The 25,244-nt window shown below is 41.1% G+C and overlaps 1 protein-coding gene across 8 annotated transcripts in view; it reads right to left on the bottom strand.

Moving 5' to 3' along the window:
• Nucleotides 1–25,244, bottom strand: part of strbp (spermatid perinuclear RNA binding protein) — a 126,340-nt gene that overhangs the window by 21,775 nt on the left and 79,321 nt on the right. For 5 of the 8 annotated variants that reach the window (XM_088615300.1, XM_088615302.1, XM_088615297.1 and 2 more), the window contains 9 exons: nucleotides 22,753–22,858; nucleotides 22,534–22,617; nucleotides 17,470–17,678; nucleotides 16,449–16,607; nucleotides 15,099–15,233; nucleotides 14,472–14,612; nucleotides 13,917–14,040; nucleotides 12,773–12,823; nucleotides 289–8,139 (listed from right to left, as the gene is read on the bottom strand). In XM_088615300.1, coding sequence (XP_088471426.1) covers nucleotides 8,045–8,139; nucleotides 12,773–12,823; nucleotides 13,917–14,040; nucleotides 14,472–14,612; nucleotides 15,099–15,233; nucleotides 16,449–16,607; nucleotides 17,470–17,678; nucleotides 22,534–22,617; nucleotides 22,753–22,858 — 1,104 coding nt within the window. In that variant the 3' untranslated portion in view covers nucleotides 289–8,044. Of the gene's footprint in view, nucleotides 1–288; nucleotides 8,140–10,031; nucleotides 10,529–12,772; nucleotides 12,824–13,916; nucleotides 14,041–14,471; nucleotides 14,613–15,098; nucleotides 15,234–16,448; nucleotides 16,608–17,469; nucleotides 17,679–22,533; nucleotides 22,618–22,752; nucleotides 22,859–25,244 lie in introns of those variants that run through there. The other 3 variants (XR_015928946.1, XR_015928947.1, XM_088615298.1) reach the window with 2 other exon arrangements.

Raw genomic sequence — 25,244 nt, 5'->3', positions numbered from 1 at the left:
AGCAGTGCTGTCACTCATCACACAGTAGAGCACCCTGCAACTTGCACAGTGTGAAATGATGGGCAGTTCAATTGCTTCAGTCGCCTCTACACTTTAATCGGCGTTCTTGAGCTGAAAGAGCTTGTAACACAGAACCTTGTTCCATGTAGATAATGGAGAAGTTCGTCCATTGGCACTTAAAGTTCTCTGTTAACAGTGTGAAGGGAAAAACAAAATTGGCTAAACGCCAGAAAAGCAAGATGTCTTTAACGTTGTCTTTATTTCCTCGTTTTAAGAAAAGGTTGACACTTTCAAGAGATTCAGTACTTTTATTGTTCAAGCATAAATTATGGCAGATACAGTGACAAACAGCAGGTTGCCAATGTGGCTTTCAGCGACTTATAATTTTGCAACACAGAACTAGCAAACATATCTACTTTTTTTAAAACAGCTCTGCCTAAAGCACATTTCAGTCATAGCATTTGCGTACAATCACCATTTTACATTTTAAAAACTAAATTCTAGAAGAAACTTTTTTTGTATTACTCCCCTCCCCCAAACATGTCAAAAAGCAAGACAGGTAAACCAGATCTGTCCCTTTTTATTGACATTACCTTAGAACTGTGAAAAGAATATATTTACAGGTAGATCCGCACCACTGCAAAATGAATCAACTTCTCAAACATAAGACTCCACTGTTGCGAAAAACTTTAAATAAGGGAAATAAAATGTAAACAAGAATGGACTTCAAAGCCCAGTATAGTTATACAAGTAGTAAAAAGCTTTATATATATATAAAAAATAAAAAAATGCATGTAGCGCTTTTATATTCATAGATTCTTCTAGTACAATGTACATTCAAAAACAGCAAGCTTGGATCATAAGCTAGCGTCCAAATTTACTCCGTGCAGCACGTGGGAAAGACATGTATAATATTCATAGTTCAGCACTTAATTAGGTGCACTTTACTCAGTCCGAAACTGGATCCATTTCTATTTTCAGATCTCCAGTTCTGGACACACCAATCGAATTTCCAGCTTCATCATCTTTGCCGCACATACTTCTTAAGATTACTGGCCTACACGTTTTTCACAGCAAAGGGGTATTTAAATCACAAGAAAGACTGAAAGGGATAAAACCACCAACAATAGACAGTAGGAAGCTATTGGCTGCATTAGACATTTTAAAGTGAAAAGCACCAAGATAATATGGCTGTTAGTTGTCATTTCTGGACAGGAAAAAGAAGAAACAAGCCTTTTCTAGCTTTTCTTTTCAAAGATGGGTTGTGCAAGGAAATGTGTTTTCAATCTTGCAGGCCTTTTGTGTTTTGCTAGGATGTAATTACATTGCTGGGTAGGTTTTAATTATTAAAACACATGGGCATTTTTTTACTGAGCGTGCAACCATCAGCGCTTACGGGTTTACTTTGACAACAATAAGGAAGTAATATTGGGACTGAAAGAAAAGCCTGTGCAGAAAACAAAAGTTATATCTGGGGGGGGGGTGTGTGACAATGAAAATTAGGGAGACAAGAAACAACAATTTAGAAGTGATTAATTCTGCTGCACAGACAACTCCTTAAAATGAAACTGTCAGCATACTTAGAACTATGCATAAGTCACTGTTGATGGCAAGCTACTTACATATTAATGCCCCATTAAAACCCTGAACTAAAATGTTTATCCTTTGGTTTCTATTCAAAATTAAGTTGGAAAATCTCGTTTTTGGCCTTGTCGTGTTGTGGCCTTGACTTTGAATCCGACAGTGGGGTGAAGAAATACAGCACACTGGCACAACAAATACACTACAGTAAGGTAAACAAGCACTGAGAAAACTTCAGGAATCAACGTCTGTATTCACTATGAGTTGTCTGGCACAAAGGCCTTTTACAACTGTCTATGCACACATGCAGCTTCAGATGCAGTGGATGCATAGAAGATCAACTATCCTCCTTTTCCATATGCAACAAATGGTTTCACACAAAGACATGCATTTTACAACTGTTTTCTTCTTAACTTCAGACAAAAACAAAGTTTGTGTTTTTTCCTTATATTTATATAAATTCCAATTCTCGTCTAGCTACAGTATATACATAATGGAATCAGCATGCATGTGTAAATTAACCTATTGACTGATCAACTGTATTGCAAGGAGAGAAATTAGTAAAGGCCTGATTCTGATTGGTGACTTATCTTGCACCCTGAGTAATATATTGCTAATGTAACTTGTGCTTCCAGTATTGTTAGGAAATAGAAGGAAACAAAGTGATAGGTTAAGATGTCTAAGTGCCAGACTGATTAAATGTCTAACTGATGTGCAGCTATGAAACATATGTTCTTCTGATGCACACAAAGAACTTTCATGTCACCATATGTAATTATTAATTAATGTGACATTTGTACATTTTATTTTTTCATAAGCTTAAAAGCAAATGCCTCTAGTGATATTGCTGGTTTAAATATCTTTGTCAAACACGCCTTTATAATTGATGGTAAAAAATAAAAAGGATGCACTGAATCTGCAATTCTTTTGCACGTGCCTTAATGTAAACATAGAAATCATGTGAAACACCCCCTTCATTGCTCTTATGACAGATTGATTAGAACAGCATTAAAAAAAAAATCAGATGCTGCTCGTTTTAAAAAAACAAACATTTAGTCCATCTTAATATGCAGAACAAAACTGAAAACCAGGTTAGCTTCATATGTACAAAGTGACATTTAAACATTCACTGTTATCTGGCTATTTGGACAACCTATATTCTACAATACAGCTCCTGACTACAACAGAACACTACGAGCTTGTATGCAAACAACTGCAATTCTAAACTGCATTTCTTTGCATCCTTAAGGCAGCACCTATTTATGTGCGACAGCGTAGCTATTTATCTGGCAAGATCTCTAGAAAAGACTGTTCAGCCAGCAGCCTTAAACTGCCACTTATGACAAGAGCTGCCTCTGTGTTTTTAAATAAAAGGTGCTAGGCTGAATACAGGTTTATTTACATAGTTCAGAACGTCGCAAGCAGAAGAAGAGCAGGCCAAAGTCCCCAACTACCTTCTGTAAAATCTTTTCATCATCCTATTATAAATCAATTATTTCAATATAAAACAAAGCATGAAGGGGTTATCTGTATGTCACACAAAGTACCGTACAGAATATCGTAAATGTGGGATGTCTTTTTATTGCTATTTTTTTTTGTGTGTTTTGGTGTCGGACTAGAATAAAGTATCTCTTGGGCAGCTCTTTTTGGTAGCATTTCTAATATCTGAAGTGCAAACTTCCAACAACCATAACATAATAAAATCCACGGAGTTGGTGGGAAAAGAGGGGAGGAGATAACAAAAGTTGAACTCACAGAAACTATCCTTACCTTTGTTTTTGGGTAAAGTTAAGCCCAATATGGACAGTTAACTAAAAGTACCCAGTGCAGAACCTGAAACCGATTCAGAAAAGCAGTTAAGCACTTGAATCTTTACACCACATTTCTGTTTCACTACAAGACAACTCAGACAATTTGCAGGAGGGGAAAAAAAAACGCAGCAAAAACACGCTAGAGAGCGCGAGCTCCCACTGATCTGATTACTTTCTTGTCTAACACTGTGAACCTGAGATTCCTTATACTTTTAAATTCAATTACCTTTCATTAGTAGCAGGTTTTAGTCTGAGAGAGCTTGTGAGGTTATTAATAGTGCTAGAATCAAATTGGAAGGCGGAGAAGTTTGGGGCTCCACAGCATGAAGGTTATACATTTATTTAAAAAAAAGGCCAATTACACTTCCAAACGTCGCATCGGGCAGCTCCACAATTTCACCAAGAGGAGACGCTACTACCGTACTGGTAGCTTGGCAAGCGTCGCTTGTGTTTTGCCATCTTCTTAGCTCATCCTGCTACACAATTGTGCTCCAAAACTCGACACAGAAAGATTTCTTTCAAACCCTGGAATTATGCATGTGAAGTTTACAGCTCAAATGCACACGCATCTCAGGGAGGCTTCTGGGTGGCTTGGACTATGGCTTGCACGTATTTATTGGGAGGTAGAATTTCAGTTTCTTTCAAAAATATGAGTGACTGGAGTACTTTGTTGGACACGCCTAACGATGACTAGGAACACAATGGGCAAGACGCTGGGACACTGGCAGGGTTCCGTTAATGAAATCCGTCTATGGAAAGGCACACCCCACATTTTTTTCAAGGTCGTCAAGGATCTGCGTTTTAAACAGGTTTCTTGTTGTACGGCACAGCACTACAGTGTGTCTTCTGAGGGGGCTGGTGTGTTTTTTCTTCTACTTATTTGGCAAGCAAAAAAAGGAAAGTACTTCAGGAAACTCTTCTCAAAAACCCCAATGGCAATGAAACAAAAGGCGAATGCTTCATGTGGTCACTATCACAAATCTCTAAAATGTTACTGATCTTTAAAGGACCCCAATTAAACTCAACTCTAAGGACTTGGGCAGCTTGGATACATATTTTCTGGGTGCTATTTTTTTACCTGAATCCTTCATGAGCATGCCAGATCACCTGTGGAAGGGGGAATAGGACAGCCAGCAACTGAGAACTAGAGAAACAAGAAATTCCAGCAATATAAGATTTTCTTCGATTCCACTCTTTATCATGTAGTGGTGTACGATTTCATGCTCATTTGCGCCTGTAAAACGGACATTACAGAACAGCAGTGGACACTCAGCAGGAGGGGACAATGACACGAAGAGTCAAAATCCAGACAGGGGAAAGTTAAAAAAAAATACTTTTTTGCTCTCAAATCGGGATAGAGCAAAAATGACATTTTCACAAATTGTGCTGTTAGGTTTTTGGATGAATGCAATGCGTTAAGTAAAAAATACAGAAAAGTGCATTTAAAACCGGTAACAGGAGGCACTGTTTTGTACAAATGGTCATGGGGGTTTGGGGGAAGCTGCCTAGACATATTGTCAAAGCTGAGAATATGATAAATGAATAATTCATAGGACGATCCTTGGATCAACTAGTATCAACAAAATAAGGTACAATATTTGAGGGGCCCCCTCCTCTTTGCAGCTTCTTTGTGTTCTTCAAGAATAAATACGTTTTGCTGTGTGACTATCATACGAAATAAACAGAACATGCAACAGAGGACGTTCTTCTGAAGTATTTTTTGCACATAAATGCCATTATTACTAGTATATTCCTCATGAATTCAAAAATGAAGAGTTGCAAGAATGAAATTATTCGACTTTAAATATTATTGATGCTACGTGCTCTTTAAATTGCTATACCTAACCCTAATGATCAATCAGCTATGAATTATAGCACAATTCTGTTATGGAGAAGATTTGAAGGGTTGCACTGAAGTCATGTTGTAAGGTATGAAGACTAGGCTGCAACACGAAAGAAACATCACCAAGGTGGGTTTGGAAATTAGAATGCTCTTCATTTTATATATGTTTCTGGCAGGAGAGAGTTCTTACCTTGTAAAAAAAAATCACGTTGTCAGATTGGAAACATTTCAAGATGGAGAAAAGCTCTCTCAAAATAGAGGCCCTTTAATTGCTTGTAAAATAGCATGAGGGTGGGAATGCAAAAAAAATGGAGAGGTTTGCCTCATTTGCAAACAAAAAACATGACTTGTTCCAACATTAATGAGTCCCAACTCTAACCTCTACTTTTAAAGTAGATACTATATTGCAAAACCCCTTTTCTTCTGACTGACGTTCAGCATATCTGTCTGCATCTTAAATATACAGTAGCTTTGGATTCTTCCCAGCTGTCTGTTTACAATTATTTTCCTAATTGTTTATTATTGGAAAATGATTCCAATTATTAACCATTATATTCCTATATTTTCATCCCAATGGATCTCAATTTAGGTAGGAGGGGACTCAATTCATCCACCAAAGAAGTGAAGAATCACTACACAGCAGATCAGGCAGAATGGTATGAGAAATGGCTTCAAGCCCAGAGTGTTTAATATTTAAGTTAATAAAGATCTCAGTCATCTGCAGGACAGTACCTCCTGCAGCAAAGTGTCCTACTTCCTCACACCTCACTACAAGAAGAGCACCTCCTACTGGTCCGCCGTTATAATTTATAGCAGAAACCAGGCTTTTCTTAGAGGTCTTCCAGCCAATAGTGACCAGACCCAGTCTTGCTTGGTTTCCTAGATCAGACCAGCTAAGGCAAGTAGGTGATGACACTGCTATCAAAACAGCACCTCGACCTACCAGCACCTAGGCTTTCATTTCATGGGATGAAACATGCCAACCCTAAAATGTTTTCACTCTTTAGGCTAAAAAACAGTATGAGGGCATGGACAAGCACAGGGTTCAAATTCACTTGGAACTCAAGAAAAAAAAAAAGAACACATTGTACATTCTTCAGACGACAGCAGAATAGAACATTCTAATTCTTAAAGTGACTAGTTATAAAAACAGCATTTGCTTTGGGATACTCGGAAGACTTCACAAATATATCTATTTCACATACTTTAACTTAATTTAGCCAGGAAATTAACGCACAGAGAAGACAGCCTTAATTAAAAAGTTCCCAGGATACCTTTGCAGGGACCGATTCAAACTTCAGTTGCTTTCAGGCTCCTACGGCGCCTTACTACGATTGACAGAGCAGTCAAATAAAAACACGAAAAGCGAATTTTGCACGATCAGCCGCTGAAGGCTCACGCGTGCAAAATGAAACGTTTACCAAAAAGCAAACGAAAGCATCTTTTCTGCTCATTCTAGAATACAATGAACAGAACGTTGACCAAACAAGTAATGCATAAAACATTCCTTCTGGAAATGAACGTTGTTGCTTTTATGTTAATTGTCAAATCTGGCTGCACCTTAATGTTATTTTGTTGCACTGTGGAAAAACAAGAGCAATTTCACAGCTTTGCTATGGTCCTGTACCAATATGTCAGTGGCATGCACAGCGCTGCACTGTTATGAAGAATTATGAAATTACACATTGTAGTGACAAGTAATAATGTGATGGATGAGCAAGACTGAGAAGCCAGTATTATTCTAAATTTGTCAGCTATGAGACACTAATAGGTTTCATTCTATTGGAAGGGCAAAGGCTTCCAAATGCAGAACTGTTCAAGAGCCAAATATCACCTGTGTAACCGGGCCCCTTCAGGACACATAATGAAGATGTCGGTATATTAGCTCACATCCACTAAAAATAAACTGGTGCATTTGCTGTGCATACCACTTTGTAATTACAAAAATCTGAACACACACAGAATGAGCTGTGGAAGTACCATCTGTAACGTCCTTCATTAAAGAGAAGAGGCTTTACTGCAAAATGTGCTTTGCATGTACATTAATGTGGTCTAATAAGTGTTTGCTTAAAGGTTTGCTTAATTGTGCATTGATACACTTTGCCCTGAACCAAATGCATCTGGAAGTCCTAGGGGAACTGTGCACAGAAATTATTTCTGTAGGATCAGATACCTGCATACATTACCGAAGGCAAATAAAACAATATGCCGCTCAACTATATTAAAAATCAGACTTCTACACATAAGTTAATCAAATGAAGTCTTAAAAAAATGATGGTACCATAGCAAATGACTTAGATTTTAAATTGCTTATATAAAATTTGAGTTGAAAGCTATACCCTAGGATTATGGTTACTTATAATTCTGCAGGACTGAAACAGAATACATACATATATAGAAATATACATATGTGTAAGCATAACAATCACACATACACGCACACATTAGTGAATATACAAGTTAAATTAAATATTGCAGTGCTCTGCCAGGTCAGACTTCAATTAAACATTCACATTGTTTCAAGTAAGCTTGAGCTAAATTCAGGTGTATTGCTATATAATAAAGAGAAGATTCAGCCTTAAGTCAAGCTGAAAGTCAAATTAAGTATTGCTTTTCCTTCATGGGATATGCACTCTATGGAAAATGAGACAAGGTTGAGATGTTTTGTACATTCCTGTCAGTTTAGTGACCTGTTGATTTTGTTTTGTTTTGCCTTTTATTTCTGTTTTTTTTTTTTTATTCCTAGCTCCAGACTGACGAGAGAAGTGGTAAAAAAAAAGTGGGTTTTGAGCCACACAACCTGATGGTTCTAGAAGTCAGAGAAGAAATCTTGAGGACCCAAGTGAATAATAAAGGGTGCGATGGTCCGGGGCTGGTAAAAGGGATTGTCAATGAAAAAACCACCTACAGTGAGGAAAAGAGCAGAGAGGCAGAAACTGCGGGTTAATTTCCAGACTTTGCTCGAAGCCGACACTCCATTTAGATTTCTCTGCTCTTTCGGCTGTATGTGGGGTTTTCATTGCGCGGGGTCGTCTCAGGTTAATAAAGACATCGAAAAACTGAAGTTGCACGGTTACCACTTCCGACAAAAAAAACTCGGAGCTCATTCATTCGAAATAAAGCAGAGAAATGTAAAAAAAATATGCAGCAACTCGGAGAGTTTATAGACAATGTGGTTAGTAACTCTGAACAGACGGGAAAAAAAAAATTAAAAGTGACTTTGGATCAATAGTATTATACAATGGCTGCCATCATGCTGTGGAAAAGACGGGCCGGGTCGGGTTGCAAAGGGGTTCCATTCGCACTGTACGACGAAATAAAGCTGTCTTAAGAGAGAGCTTCCTCAAGCGCTTTATGTTTCGTCTTTTTTTCTCTCTCACTCTGCCCATTCACCCACCCCCACATTTGCAAAATGACTCCAAGCTTCCTCCTAACACAGCTCCCCATTGTGCTTTAAAGTCCCATGGAACCACAGTGCAAACGCGGACAAGAGTGACTCAGGAAGCCAAAGGCTAGCTCAGCACTGCTTTTTCACATCAGTGATGGCGCGACTTCAGCCACGGGCCAGCGAAAGCACCTCCTAGCGGTAGACCGGTAACCCCCCTCTTGATGGATTGAAAAGCCAACTCTGCCTGCCTTGGATCTTGATGATCTGAATATCTAAACCCCTGTGGAAAATCTAACATAGGGAAGGCAGACAGAAGTTCCCCCTCCCCACTGCACGTTCAAAAGCAGAAGAAAGCAGGCAGGCAGATTGCTTTGCAAAAGGCATCTTAAAGTATGCATTGCCTCTTAATTGCTGAAAATTGGGGGGGGGGGAACACTTTCCTACTACTTGAATGCATCCTTAAATGCACAGAGACGCAAGATGTACATTTCAATACTAAAGGAAGCTCTTAAGTATTCTAGATCTTTGTCATTTCAGCCCTGGAGAGCAAAACCGCACATACCGAAAGCTACAACGCTGCTACACGTGATCAGGTACCTATGCTGGCCCGTGGGTGAGAAAAGGGTCACAGTTCACAGTAGCACTCAACAGAAAAAAAAAATTGGGACAATTAGATAGCAAGTATCCATGAGGACCTTGTTGCTGCTTTAGATTCTCAAATTTGCAGGTGTAGTTTACATTGTTATGGACACCCTGTCTGCACAGACAAAGACCAGTGTGGGTACTGGCAAGCTGTCTTTTGTTGATGTAAGAAAAGGCCACAAGAACAAAGTGTACAGGCAGTAAGAAAATCAAACCTCGAACCAGCTATCAAGCACAAATACTCCTCCTCTAGTATATGTTAAGCCAATTTTATTGACTCTCTGCACTGGCCCTGCCCTAAATAGCCAGATTTGCAGCCTCAATGTATCTTTGATAATGTATTTACTGCAGATCGGAGACAGTTCAGAGACTCAGTTAAGAGGCCTACTTACTAAGCTTGTGTAAATGTGTCAAATCGGAATGCAACTGTAAAGCTAGGAAAGTCTCTGAGGAGACTGTTACTTAAGAAGTGGGGAAAAAAAAATACCCTACAAATAAATAGGTCTCCTGCCAGCTGTAGAATACTTTAGAAGAGGTGTAAAAGCTTAGTAAATAAGACTCTAACCAAGCTAATCACTAAAATATAAAAACAAAGGTGGCACACGCGACATGCTTCAATCACAGAATCCCTGGTGTACAAATTTAAAGTGGCTATATCTTTAAAAAATGAAAAATACAAACTATACTACAAGTGTCAAAAAAACTCAAAACTGAAAAAATTCTAATCAGATTCTTATTAGATTATAAAACAGGCAGTACTCAGCTGTTTTAAGAGAAAATGTTTTATTGATGATCTGTGGTTTATAATTCTCTATACATCCTTCACAGATTTCTAATCACCTTTACAGATTATGGTGATATTTGTGAAAATTTGTCTCCCCTACAATAATCAACAACAAACATACAACCAAACAAAAGCTGGTATAATTTATATCCCGAGAAATGAGGTAACAGTTCACAGTACGCCATCCTTCAAGTTTTAAAGTACGTAACCTGTGGGTTTTTTTTTCTGTAAAAGTGAAAAGGAGTAAGAAAAAAAAAAGCACTTTACAAATGATCTGCTCATCGAGTACATATTCCCAAGAAAATGTGGAGTAGGAAAAAAAGAAAAAAAATCATTTTCCCTTCTAAAACTCTTTACAGTTTCTTTAAGTTGGATCAAAGTGAATTTGGTTCGGGCTCTGGGTTAAAAGAAGGAGTAGTGGGGCACGGGGTATGCAGGAAATTTCATGACTGGTAACAGAAGCATTCTCTTGGGTAAACCTACAGAAAGGAAAAAAACGAAAAAGGACTCCAAATAAGTTCAGTGGTCCAATAAATCAGGTTCAAAACCTAACAGTTTTGTTACTAGTCCGTCTTTCTAGCTAAGCCAATCAATACAGGTTTCAAGGACAGTACATCACCAGAGAGACAGAGAAAGAAAACGGTGAGAGAGAGAGAGAGAGGCAGGCATACTCATCAAGAATATCAAACAGAGCAGCCGGTCGACCCCAGTCAAAACTCTCCTAACACCTCGAGAAGGATGTACATCTCAATGGGTGGCCTTGTGGCAAACTCCTTTTAAAACACCTAGATATTTCAAGGTTTTCTCTGCAAAATAACTTCTGTTGGTGCATGTAAATTGAACAAAGGAGCGCGGGAGATCTGCCGTTAGAGGTCATATAGAAAATAACTTAAAAAGGCAAACCTTTTCCCTGTTCAAGCACTGAATGTCTAAAATTGTTCTCGCATGCAACCACTTAAGTTGAAAAAGCAAAAAAAAAAGTGTAAGATCACTAATTTCATATCTACATACTTCCAAGTATATTCCAAAAATGCCAGAATCGTGTGCTACTTCTGTGCCAAAACCAAAATCTCTGATGACAGATCACGACTGAATTATTCGTTGGTTCTTTTAAAAAGCTCTTATCAAGCACTGCGTGGTGTACGTACACTGGGAAAGATCTGGAAAGTTAAAGGAATTGCATGGGGTTCTTTGGGTTTTCCTCATTTGAGTTTCGAAGTTCATCGGATTTCTCAATCTAAGTTCTTGTGGCCTCGGTGATGTGTGCATGTTCTGGTTTGCTTATGCTCAGATTGCACCTGTTCTTCCACTGTGCTTTTCTCACATCCCCATTAAAGAAATCACAAAGCAGCAACAGGAGGTATAATTCAACAGCATTAGATGACTGTAGTGGAAACTAACGACATGCAACAGCTTTTAGAAGCAGTAAAGACACGTTACCTTACAGCCAAATACCAAACTTACTTCATTGCTTTGCATCACATCAGACACTAAAGGAACAAAGTCTTTTTATGTGACAAATGGAGACAAAAGTTTACATTGATTACCAGCGGGAAGGAGAGCCCCACCCTTCCTTTCACCAAAAAAAGCCCGCAGGTCTGGGGTTCCGATATCAAAAATTATTTTTGCAGTGTGCACCAATAAGATGCACAGATCCATGCCTTTTCTTTTGTCACCATTTGCACATAAGCCTCATTCAAAGCAACCAAAAAGTACAATAGCAAACGTATTTTCCCAATGCCAGACACTGTATTCATTCTGGTACCGCCAAAGGGATTGTTCTTTAACACCTCTGAACCAGCATCCTCAACCAGGCAAATGCATCCTAAAATGCATGGCTACTAGCTGCACTGGAAGGGTTGTTTTTTTTTTTTTAAGTCAGACTACATCAGATACAAAAGCAGGTTTTCCCTGCTAAGGGAAAGAGCTGCTAATTCATCAATAAAACAGTAGTTCAGAAATGTATGTTAAGATCTTAGAAGGAGAACATCAAACCTTCCAGTTCTATCACTCTGTAATACTGCTATAAGATACAGCTCTAATTCAATTTTAAATATTTAACATACTATTTTTTAACAAAATGCGCAAATGCGCCTAAGGCTGGTAATCGGGAAGGTTAAAAATGTCCTTTAATAGCTTCAATGAGCGCAGCGTGCTGCAGTTATTAACTGCATTGTGTACGGGTTGCGTATCTGCAATTTAACAGTGGGGTATGTGCATGAGAGACACGTTGGTTTATAATGGGCAGGTAAACTCTACATCTGAGGAGTTCCCTCTAAGACAACTGCTAACCCACGGCATTGAATTTAAGTCCCCTAATGTGTGCCAGGTACCCAGGTTTGCTTTGAATGGAGTATATATATTGGCTGTAAGCACTAGGACTACACTTAAGAAAAATGTCCAGAATTATAATGGAAGGGAGCAGGCAGATTAACGAGCAGAACTTTGACAGTCAGGCAAAGCTAAGCAAGGCTTGCTCCAACCACAGTAAGAACCAAAAGGTTATGAGAGTTGATCTTTTATCAGATTCTAATAAAATTGGACTTTTTTTTTGTCCTTTTTCAATTTCCTTTTTTAAATTAATTCAAACCTTTTTTTTTTTGGAACTGCCATTCCTTTTTCTCGCTTGTTTGGGTATTTTCCAAATTACACCTCGGTCATTTTTAAAGCTTAACTGTGCACTCGGGTCCTGAGGTACTGAACAACAAGGGGGCTGTACGTACCGTAAGCTGGGGTGGCTGCTGCTGCACTGTAACCATATGGCGTCCCGTAACCTACAAGCACCATAAAGCACAGTTATCATCCCTGGATCACGAAGATACTTTACCGCCTAGCGATAATACACCTCACAGTACAGATATTAAAAAGCGCTTCACTTAAAGGAGAACTGCAGTCCCAATTTCTCAGACCTCTGTAACAAAATAAATTCATTGATGGTATAGAAATATTTAGAAAAATTCTGAATTGGGCACAAAATCGGGAACTTTGTGAAAGTACTGACTCTTTGTGGTCATTAAAAACCCAATGCCTTTCTCGAAAACAGTAGGGGTGTAACCCCGGCGTCCTGGCCAAATTTCCCATTGGCCCTTACCAATCATGGCCTCCTAACAATCTCCATCTATGAATTGGCTTCACCACTCTGCTCTCCTCCCCACTGAGAGCTGATGTGTGGTGAGCGTTCTGGCGCACTCTGGCTGCCGTCGCATCATCCAGGTGGGGGCTGCACATTGGTGGTGGTAGTGGGATTCCCCATGACCTGTAAAGCGCTTTGAGTGGAGTGTCCAGAAAAGCGCTATATAAGTGTAAGCAATTATTATTACTACTGTAAGTTGCCATGTTGTTGAAAAACCCCTGGCCTCACCAAAGGCGAGAGTGGGAGTTCCCAGGAACTGCGACGTGATGCGGCCCTTCCTGCTCACTAGTCACTGTACATCCTGTGACGTGATGTACGAGTGAATACATACAGGTGAATACATACAGGCTGTGCAGCAGACATTTCACCGCAGAAATGTTCCAATGTGATCTGCATGCAGAGTTAACAAGTAGTATTTATCAGCAAAACTGTCTCGAAGTCGAAAACTATTTCCATTGGATTAAAAGAGCCATATTCACAAGCCTGCAGGTTTTCAGTGTCAGGGCCGCATCACCTCACCGGATGTTTTGTTGCCTCAGATTTGTGCCAGTGCTTCATTTGGGATGTGTACATTTTTTTCCTATACCGTCAATGAATTTAATACCGAGGTTTCATAACCGATGTGAGAAACTGGGCCAGCAGCTCCCACTCGGACAAACGGACAGCCTCCCGAGGCAACTTCTGCGGCAGTCGTGCTCCTGCCTGGGGACCGGCCCCGGTTCTGGCGCTCCTACCTGGGGTGATGTATCCTGGAGCGGCAGCTGCGCTCACGAACGCCCCCCTGGCCAGCGCTCCTCGGCCTCGCCCCCTCGCCGCCTGGGCAGCGACTGACGCCCCAGCCGCTACCGCCCCTTTAGTCTGGGGAGAGACACGGGAACGCCGTTACAGGAACAGTGATCCTCCGTCTTTAAAAGCCTCACACAGGCAATGCCAAAGCAGTCTTTCTGGGCTGCCATGCGGTCAAGCTGTCGCTCATCTCCTGACTCGCTGCAATTTCGATTAATAAAAGTGAAACACTTTAATCGTGAAGAGTGAAAAGACCGGTTCGTTGGTACAAAGGGACCCTCGGGGTGCATTTCAGGCCCTTTTTCGAAATTTTCCGACCTTGCCTCCTAGGGTTAAGGACTGAAGTCCGTTCCGACACAGCCACCACAACACAAACCCCCAACTGATTTCCGACCCCACGCGGCCAGCCAGTTTCATCACCAGTCCGCATGCGGCCCTGGCCTCACATTACAGCGATGCCGGCGGCCGTTCGTATCGAGGAGTTAAAAGGCGGATTGTCGAACCTGGGGAATAATCTTCTTTTTCTTGCTGCCTGCTGCGTTGGGCCCTGAAAACAGTTTCTCGAGGGCAGCCAGTGCGGCGCTGGCCTTGGCCACCTTCTTATTGGGCCCTGCTCCCCTGAACTTCTGTCCGTCCACCTCCACCTGAGACAGCGGGGGGGGGGGGAAACAGAAGAGGATGAATGTTGGACTCCTAACTGCACTGTTTTCCCAACAGCCATTCAGAATTCTTCCAGACCATCAAAAACGACCCCTTCGATGACGAGCAACAACCTGCCCAGAGCAAGGGGGGGTTGTTTTCGACAGATTTCACAAACGTTCGGGACAAAAGCCATTCAAAAAAAAGAACACACTCGCACCCAAATTCAACTCCACACATCCACCCACTTGCAAAACTATTATGAACGCGTATAAAATGAAAAGGGTTTGGTGTCATGCCAATTCGGGGGGAAAAAAATGGGAACTACTTCCATGTTAGAGACAAGTACCTGACGATGCCTATAAAAAATATCCAATGCGGATGATTTGTTAAGTAGTTAATTATATAGTACATTTTATTATTGCTGCCTGCAGACGGCGAGGTTGTGTTTTGCAAAATCAAACTGGTGGTAAGGGCTCAGGCTGACGTACCTCCATGACGAAGCGCTTGTCATGACTGCCCCCACTCTCCGATATGAGCTCGTATTTCAGACCGCGCCTTTTCTCATTCAGTTCCATGACAGGATTTTTGCCACTGGCAGTGAGAATAGGACCCTGAGTTCGTACCTGTTTTTTTTTAATTAATAAAAAAAAAAGACGACTTTGTCACATTTCCTCCAGAGCACCGTGTTCTCCCAAAACCAAACTCCTCAAGGTTCAATTACGTTTTAAGTGTTTGATTTATATTTGTCCTTGCTTACAGCATATTACAACATAGATCTGGCCGTATCTGCAAAAGTAATAAGAGTATTGGCTTTTTAAAGCTCTTTTTTTAGAGACCGCAAGCAAAATTACTAATTAAGTATGGATAGTTAAGCTCAAAGTGCCCAGTTTCAGAAAAAAATGTTACAATCTCATTACTACTTTTACAGGTTTTAAAAATTAGTCCCTTTATACTAAATAAATCCAGTATTAGTATTAGAATTTTAGTATTTTTGGACAGGTTAATCAATTCTCCTGTGACAAAGGAGTAACAGGCACTGATGTGGTAAGCTACAGTTTCAAAAGGACTTGTGACCAACAAAATAATTAAGCGTGAAAAACAGGGAATCTTGGATGTGCTTATCAACATTGTGAATTCCATCTGAGGCCTTGAAGCACTCTCTAAATATTTAATGAAAATCAATCATTAATGCTGTAGGAAAAAGAAATTTCAAATGCTGAACACAACAGTGGCAGCATATATGCGTATATGACCAAAACTCAAAAGACATTTGTGAAATTGGAGGAAGCATTTTAACGGAAGCTTATACCTTAAAAATATACTGTTAGTTTAATGAAGTTCAGAACAACAATGAAGTCTGTACTACAGAAGCAGATGTATATAAGCTAAGATATACAGAAATAGCAATGTTCATCACCCTATAAGCATCATATGTGAATTAGCTTCAACAAACCCTATCTAGTAATGTATATTGCAAAACAGACCCCCTTTGTTTCTATATTTCCGGAATAAAATATTTGAAGAAATAACCTCACCAGGAAAATGTAATATTTTCAGTAGAAAAGGTTCAGTTTTAATTTTGCCAGCTAATGTACGGCGGCCATATGGATTTGCTTTAGGACTTTCCAGAGTGGAACCATACATTTTTAAAACGCCACACAAGCCCATTACCAGCTAATGTTGTGGGGCTTATTCTCCAGAGAATGCTGCTTAATGCAGACTATGACTGAAATCAATTTTTGCCACAGCATTATCTCCTCAAAGTAAATAACTGCTTTAACCCCACAAAATCCCGAGCAGGACTCAAATCAAGTCCACTTAAATCTCAGATCTGCTACCTCCAGTGTGTTGGAGCCGTCGGTGGTGGAACTGGTTGTATTATTGCTTGAGTTTGTAGACGCCGTCTCCATCTTTCCTTCGCCATCTGATTTTTCGTCTGCGCTCATTGAGTCCAGATCGGTGTCAAAACCCGTCGGGTATCCCATTGCCTGCAGGACCTGGAAGATTTATTTTTTTTGAAACAGCATAGCAGGATACACCGCTATTGTACATGAATCTGTAGTGCACACACAAAAAAAAGATGACTCAGACATCATCCAGCAATCATGCATGGCTTGTCAGGTTCTGTAATTGTACCAGACCTGTCATATTGTAAATGACTCAACTCTCAACAACAATACAATCAGGTTAACAGCACTGTGCAGCTGTGGGACGTTTGTATTTATTAGGTGTGAAGTGAATTCATTGTCTTCGTATCAAAGGAGACAAAAGTGACAGAGCTGACAAACTGGGCACGATGTCACTTAAAACCATCTGTAGGAATCCTCACACAGTGCAGAAAAACAAAACGCAGAGAGGAAGAGATTTTGGCAGAGTGAAACTGATGACTGTAGAACCGCTTCCTCTTCTAGGACGACAAAGCTGGAAAAGCGGATTAGCCATTCCCACTGTATAAACGAGACTTAATCCAGTTTAGCTTTGGGTATCTCATACATATTATTGCACATCTTGAGAGTTGTTTCCCCTCCCCCTCCCAATTTTGATTATATATGGCATCAGGTTTGCGTCTGTCTGTCACATGTTTTCGAAGTCTAAAATCTAGAACCCTGCGCTCTCACACAGGGAAGCACGAGGAAGAGCAGGCCTGCCCTGCCTTGTAACATCACAGGCTACGCGGCTCCGTGTAGGAGGTTCAGAGCGGAGTGGAAGACGGGGTACGTTCCTCGCCCACAGTGAGGGTGGGAGACCAGGCAGTTGCCGTCTTTACCGTTGGTACTGCTTGGACAAGAGCCCTTATGTTTTAAACCACCGCAGAGCCCCCCCAAGGCTACCCTGTCCACTGCTATAACCCTCTCGTACCTTCACTGCTACATGGAGTTTCGCCGTCTTCTTCGACGACCCCGAGGCTTCGTATACCATGCCGTCCACGTCGACGGACATTGTGAAGACCGGCGCGTGAACGGGCCCCGACTGGGACAAGAGCTTGTACTGCAGACCGGGCCGGATCTGGTTGAGTCGCATTAGCGCATTCATGGGTTGGTTGGTGTCTATTGCTTTGCTGTCAAGAACTGCAGAACAACAACAACAACAAAAAAGATCAGGTTAGTTAAAAACGCTAAAAACTCAGTGAACGTGAAAACTTGTGGAAGGTCCATCAGAAAAACAACAGCTCCCTTTATTAAAAGGGGTTTTTCGGCGCGCAACCTTAATCCAGGTTTTGCATCTTTATTCTGTACAATCCTGTTTATACCTGAATACAACCTAATAAGAAAAAGTAAACGCACAGTTTCTAAAGTCTTCAAGGAAGAGGTTGTAGATATGGCACCTCCTCTATAGCTTCTCTGGCACTGAGAGATGAAACCAATTTTGGTTGGGATCACAATCCCTGGAGATGAACAGGGAATTCATGGGAAAATCAGGACATAAAAGGCATTGGGAAACCTGCTGATCCGCGGCAGTTACACTGCACACAGCTCTCATTAGATGCTCCACATTCTCTCACCTTTGCTGAACCCTGCTGCCCCCAGCACAGACGAGCTGACAGCACTGCAGGCCTGCTCTGTCTTTAAGTGAAAAGTCTAATTGCCACGGAACTGAAGCCCCTTCTTCTGTGTGTGCAGGGAAAAGGGGGTGGTAGAGCCACATTCTCGAAAGACTCACTGCAAAAGCGGGCTGACATTTTCTTTTCCTCTACTGATCGCGTGGGCAAGGCAATGTCTTTTTTACTTTGATGATTCATGGAAAGCCATAACACAACACTTGTGTATGACTTGAAAGATCAATACTATTGACTTTTTTAATGGTTATTAGGAACTATGGCTTTGCAGCCGTACAGCTCCAGTTCCACACACATATCTATTACCAGAATGTCACACTCGGATAGGTAATGTGTGCCTACTCTTTCACAGGACAAATGTATATTTGCTGACAATACTTCAGTTCCGCAAAAAAGGCTAGAAGCTTCTTCTAACTAAATTGCAGACTGAAAGTTAACTGCTACAGTTCCTGTTTTACAGAAGGTTAGTTTTTCTTCTTCAGTGTTGAATCAAGATGAGCTTGCGCTTAATTAGAGTGGTCAAGCAACCTTCTGGGAATTTCCCCGAAAATAAAATGTGAAACTGCAAAACGAAGCTGTAAATTAAAGAAATCCCCCCTGAACACAGCTACAATAATTTATGACAAAACGCGGTCGACATCTGATCAGACAGAGAGAAGATGTGTTATGGCCTTTTTCCATTTTTTTTTTTGCACTTGTACAACCAGGTAAGATAATATGCCATGTCCCACCTTTGACTATTTCTCTCCATTTCAAAAAGCAGAAAAGCTGGATCAGGAAGAAAAGCTTTTAGTAGACTGACTGGTACAACATCTATGTAAATGATTTTTCTTTATGTATGCCTCCGAAAAAATTTTTTGGAGCAAATTCCAGTTGGTTTTTCCTCAAAATAATCAATCGCAATCCAGACGCAACAGCAGCCAGCAGCCATATCACCCTGCAACTCACAACTGGCAGCCCCACTGGAGCTCAGCAGGTGTGAGCCTGGTCAGTACCTGGATGGGAGACCTCTGGGGAAAAACTAAGGTTGCTGCTGGAAGAGGTGTTAGTGGGGCCAGCAGGGGGCGCTCACCCTGCGGTCCATGTGGGTCCTAATGCCCCAGCGTCCTTCGGATGAGACTTAAAACCGAGGTCCTGACTCTCTGTGGTCATTAAAAATCCCAGGGTGTTTCTCGAAAAGAGTAGGGGTGTAACCCCGGTGTCCTGGCCAAATTTCCCATTGGCCCTTACCAATCATGGCCTCCTAATAATCCCCATCTATGAACTGGCTTCATTACTCTGCTCTCCTCCCCACTGAGAGCTGGTGTGTGGTGAGCGTTCTGGCGCACTATGGCTGCCGTCGCATCATCCAGGTGGGGCTGCACATTGGTGGTGGAGGGGAGTCCCCGTTACCTGTAAAGCGCTTTGAGTGGAGTGTCCAGAAAAGCGCTATATAAGTGTAAGCAATTATTATTATTATTATTATAATAACAGATTCCTGTGTGTTTAGGGATTTTGTCAAAAAGTCCCAGCTGCGCATGTCTCCTCCTTCCGTATGCAATAGAGGCTCACGCGGACTGAACTGCGTTGTTGAAAAACACCGTCGTTCATTTTACATATCTGCTTTTACCAAACCCATCTTGGCACAGCACCTCAGCAGCCTGGAAGTTTGTAAAAACTTTAGTTGAGGGAGGGCATTGAGAATGACTGCATTTTTTTTTTAGTACAGATTTCGTGACATCTGCAAAAGAGAAAATCACTCCTTGATTCCAATCTGGCGTTCAATACTCAAGAATACGTAGCTCGAGAAGCACTTCTGCTTTCCAGTCATCGCAGACAGACTGTGACAACAGCAGTGATAACCCCACTGTAAATATGGCTGTGCGGATGCACAACAGATGATGTCAGATTTAATGACTCGGTCTCTCTGGTTAAAAGCCGAATAAACATTCCTGCACCCAGATCCGCCAGGGACACAGACGGGGGACCAGCTGAGACATCGGCAATTGTAAAGTCAGGCTCTGGGTTTGAAAGGTGATTCGCCGAGCACACTGCAAAGGCTTCCAAACCAGACTTCGCCTCCAGCCTTCATGGAATTAGAGAACCCTGGGTTTCATTAACAATGAACTTGTAATTACCATCCTCACCTTCCATTACATGTTCAATCCCCCCTTACAAAACGGTAAATGAGTTTGCAAACCAGGCATGCATATAATAATTTCACCAAATAAAGATCATGAGGAGGTTTTACATCCTAAACGGACAATTCACACGATTTGTTAAAGAATATTATTAATGATCACAAGCTTTTAAGGCACATGAATAGCATTTGGAGAAATAAAGAACGTACAGCCATTTGTCTGTTTGAACTATGTTGTTTACTGTAGACTGTGACTGTTCTACCCAATGAAACCTCTCTCATCTGGTTACAAAAGGGAGCTGAATATGCTTGTCTATCTTGTATGGCTTTTGCTCTGGGGGGGGGCTTAATTCTGCAACAGCTATGTTTTTTTATTAAAATCCCAAAGCTCAAGAGAAAGGATAATGAAAGGGTTGCTATCCTGAACTGATAACCAATTACATTTTTGCTTCAGGTCTGCTTATATTAAGCATATAGGCTATGGCCTTCATTTCAAACAAGCCATCCATCGCATTGCAGATGACCATGAAAATATTTAATTGACATGCCCTGTTATTACGATTTTTATGTGGATTTCAAAAGTATGTTCCTCTGGGAAGAAACAAATGAAATGGTATGTGTGCACAACAAAAGCATGTATAGATATCTTCCACAGTGCCAAAGTCATGCAGTGCAGTAAGAATTATATCAGGGGAAGTAATCCCAAGCTAATAGTCTGTACAAACACCTCCTCTGCTTCCAAAAATGTATTACACTTGCTGCTGACATTGTGACATGGTCTAATCTTAGGGAATACAACACATTGCAAGATTACAGGCACACTGACAGCTGCAATTGTCATAAATTCTAGGAAGGTTTTATGCTAAGCTGAGCTCATTGCTTCCAGCCACAGTCTTCAGCAGATTTCAACGTCCGCATTAGGAACGGAGGCCTGCCACCTCGCCAACAGTGCACAGCTGCAAAAGTGTCCCCCTTTCTAATGCCTGTTAAAACAATCTACTCCTATCTGCCACATCTGCAGAAGATTTAAGTGCGGGGATAGCCATTAATTACACACACAAATTAAGTTTTATGTTTACAGCCACGCGCTCCAGAACATTGCGCATGCAAATCATGCATCTCCACACGTCAGCTCTCAAAAAGCATCTTTAGCAGCAGTCCTACAGATGGCAGTTATTCTGTATGTCCCTATGTCTTTTAGTTCAGCTGTTCTTCAGTGCCTTTGGCAATAAAAATGGACCTGCTCTCATCGCAAAGAGGCAGTAGCCCTATTATTACTATTAATTTGGGTTTACATCTGTGCCATTTATACTACAAGGAGCTTTGATGGCACAATCTGAGCACATCCCTTGCTCCTAAGGGTACAAGAGCAGTGTTTTACCTGGGATTTGAACCAGCATCCTTAGTCCAGAGCCCTAACCACAGCGTGCCCGGTAGCCCAGAGCATGCTTGCAAACAGCAAAGTGGTTAGCTCTGAAGGAGCCAAATACTATGAATATCTTTCTGGGGAGATTCTGTTCTGAGCCACACACAGAGAGGTGTCTCCTCTAACGATGGTGTTTGTCATCATGCAAGATGCAAGAGAAGACACCACTGTCACCCCACGGCGACACTGCACAAAGTCAGTTTCATTTCTGTTTCGATGTCGTTGCACTTGATTAAGGCTTAATTAAGCCTCAATTCGTTTGTATTAATACAAAATCACTCTCCTGGGGGAGGGGCATTACAATCTATTTCTTGTATACGTTTTGTGATTTTCTTTTATTTTGAAATGAATTTGCAGTCCAACGATAAGCTATTTTTAGACTGGAGGGGAGAAAGACGAGGACAGACATTCCCCTTCCTTTTCAACTGACTGCGGCCAGGTGCTTGAGGGCAAAAAAAAAAAAGGCTCACTCTTCACTCTTGAGTTCCAAGCACGTGAACATTGATCGGATTTAGAAAAGCCTGTGCTTGGGTGTAGAGCCGTATTTCTTTCCCCAAAGACTGTCCAACTCAAAGAATAGCAAGGAGTAAGTGTAAGATATAAGGCCAATTCAGAAAGCGGTATGAGAATCATCATATCTCATAAGTATGGCTACAAAACAGAAAATGACAATGAACTGGAAGATCTGTCTTCTGATCCATGAAAACCGAGCCACTATCCGTTACATTCCTTCACAATGGCCTTTGACTTTGAAATGCAAGGAGCTGGACAGGGGCACGCTGATGAGAGCTGCAGTGGGCACCCCAAGTTGGAAGAGCTTACTTTTTCTCAAGTTGCGTTTCATCTTTTTAATCAGGTCCTTGTCGTCCAGCGGACCGTCTTCATACGGCCGTTTCAGCCCCGTTCCTGAAAAAAAGACAAAACGCGTAAAAAAAGACCCCAAAGAGAAGAAGCCGAGTTCCAAAACAGCCCCCCTCCTGCTCGTTGGCAGTTTCCGTTCATTTAATTCACCACACAACATTCAAACAAACTTGAACATACCTTCTTTGTCTGACCAAGAATATTTCTGGGAAGGTTTACTTGAAGGAAGTGGATCCATGTCTAGTACCTTATAAATCTGTCCAAAGGCTAAAAGCCGTAGTGCGTGCTGTAAAAACGTAATGAGAAAGTACCGTGAGAAACGCAGACCTTCAAAATGTGCCCAGTGTTTTCACTGAACAGACAGTAACCGTTAAACACCATGTAGTAAGTGTATTTTTAAGACTTCACATCTGATTAATGTCTGGAGGCTTAAAATGCACTAAACCTGCACTGTGATACCAAAGAAAACTGATCTATTGGCCAGGGCCTACAATTCTGAACCCAACATCTGGGAAAAGTTCCACAATTTGGAAAGAGGAAAAAAATAAGAACAAAAACAAGACTTCCTGCGCCTCCTAGAAAAGCAGCAGCTTGTAAAAATGAAGACAACGCCGCACGCGAACACCCCATTTATTTTTCTGAACTGCCTACGAGCCTACAAGAGGCTACAGGAGGTTTCCGAATCCACGCTTTTGTTAATTATTCACCCAAGAACTGAATTTATAATAAAACAAGTTGTCAGCCTCCCCCCACCATGAGGCAACATGACACTATTTCTGGTTTCCGAAAATTTGTATTTTCAAGAGGGGGTAATTTGCTCCAGCCTCCTACAATCCTTTGTGTAAAGTGACTGATTCAAATTTGATTTCTCAGACTCGGCCTTGATTTCCTGTTTCACATCCAAATGGCATGTCGTCTGAACACTTCCCAAACACAAGAAATGCAGGACGAAAAAAACGAGTGCAGGTGTTTTTTTTATGAACGGTGAAACTGCCCATCTGATCATTATAGTGGCTGAAAATCTAGTAAAATATTTAAAAAATAGTTTGACATTCATTGCCTGAGAGACCAATAAAAAACATATTAGCTAAATTCTGTTGATGATGGGATTTTTTTTTGTTTATTGTGATAAGTTTAATGCAGCCATTGAAACCACAGGAAAGCCTATTTCACACAGCCCCCCAGTGTCATTATTCCAGGAAGAAAAATGTTACTTGGAAACGGATTATGCTATGTCAAGGACAGACCCATCTGGGTAAGCACCACCTCAGGAACACCTCCTTCCCTGACATACTGGGATTAATTAATGGCTGCTCTGCCTTAAGATGCAAATAACTAATAAAGGGCAGAACAGCACTACATACTTACAATTCATGCAAGCAAAACCTATACTGTAGCCACAAAACATGCTAATCTTTGTATGCAACTTTGCACTGCAAAACAATTGAGTCCATCACAATCTTAAACATGTATAGATTTACTACATCATGCTAACTTGCCGGGCAACTAATACATAGATTTTTAAATGACATTTCTGCTGTGAAATTAACAAGGATTACAATTATCATGAAATCCTGGAGTAGAAAAAAAACTACAAGCTTCTGTTGTCAAAAGTCAATTTGAAGTCAATACTGACAAAAAAGACAGGCTTACTAGTCTTTCCTCGAGAAGAAGAGGTTCATTAACTGTTGCTTTACTTGGCATTATACGCAGGTATAATCAAAGAAGATACAGTAGGCAGATTTTTTATTAAAGCAAACTGAAATGAATAATTCTTCACTGTTAAAGTAAAGTACGGCACTTTAAAAATTGCATCGTATCAGACCTTAAATGTTTTCCTCATACAGTATTCGGATAGGAATCCTACTCCGTTGGGCTCCTGAGCAAGGCCCTTAACCCTAACTGCTCCAGGGGCGCCGTACAATGGCAGACCCTGCGCTCTGACCCCCAGCTTCTCTCCCTGTCTGTGTGTCTCATGGAGAGCAAGCTGAGGTACGCGAAAAGACGAATTTCTAATGCAAGAAATTGTAAAGGGTTAATAAAGTGATATTATTATTATTCCCCAGATTTGTTCATACCCCAGTTAAAATAGGAATCAAAACCTGAGACCTATAAAAAGTAAAATAACCAGCAGAACAAGAAGGGATTGCATGAAAAGCAGCAGTAGCATCATCATGGCTAAGGTCCGAGAGCCAGACAAAATGTCCATTAGTAAGACATTTAAGGCTCCTGGAATAGTAACCACCCTGCCAGAAGTTGGATGCAAGAATCTCTTGCAACCAAAGGTCGTGAGACAAGGGATTTGGGAACCAACTGCAAATCCAAAGGCAACAGCTGGACATCTCCAATACACCGTGGCATCTTCAAGATACAAAGTTTTGACAACGACCACTGGCCTGCATGAATGTGGCACTCATACTTGAGCTGCAGGGAAGAAGCGTCTTCTGAGGGCAAACCAATAAAACAGGCCACAGACCCGCCAAACATCACTTCAACCACAACTGGATACAATGTCTTATGGTCAGAGGAACTGCAAATTGAGTTTACCGATATGTGCGGCAGTGCTACGCTTTGTGTGAAAATGCTTCGTAGGAGTACACATAGACAGAAACCTGTGCTGGACTACTCATGTTGAGAGTGTTTGCTCCAAAGTTCAGTAGCCCTTATATTTC

Source organism: Lepisosteus platostomus, chromosome 21 (genome assembly GCF_059453375.1).
Source record: "Lepisosteus platostomus isolate fLepPlt1 chromosome 21, fLepPlt1.hap1, whole genome shotgun sequence".
NCBI classification, from domain to species: domain Eukaryota; kingdom Metazoa; phylum Chordata; class Actinopteri; order Semionotiformes; family Lepisosteidae; genus Lepisosteus; species Lepisosteus platostomus.
This window is presented reverse-complemented; position numbering and strand designations above follow the sequence as displayed.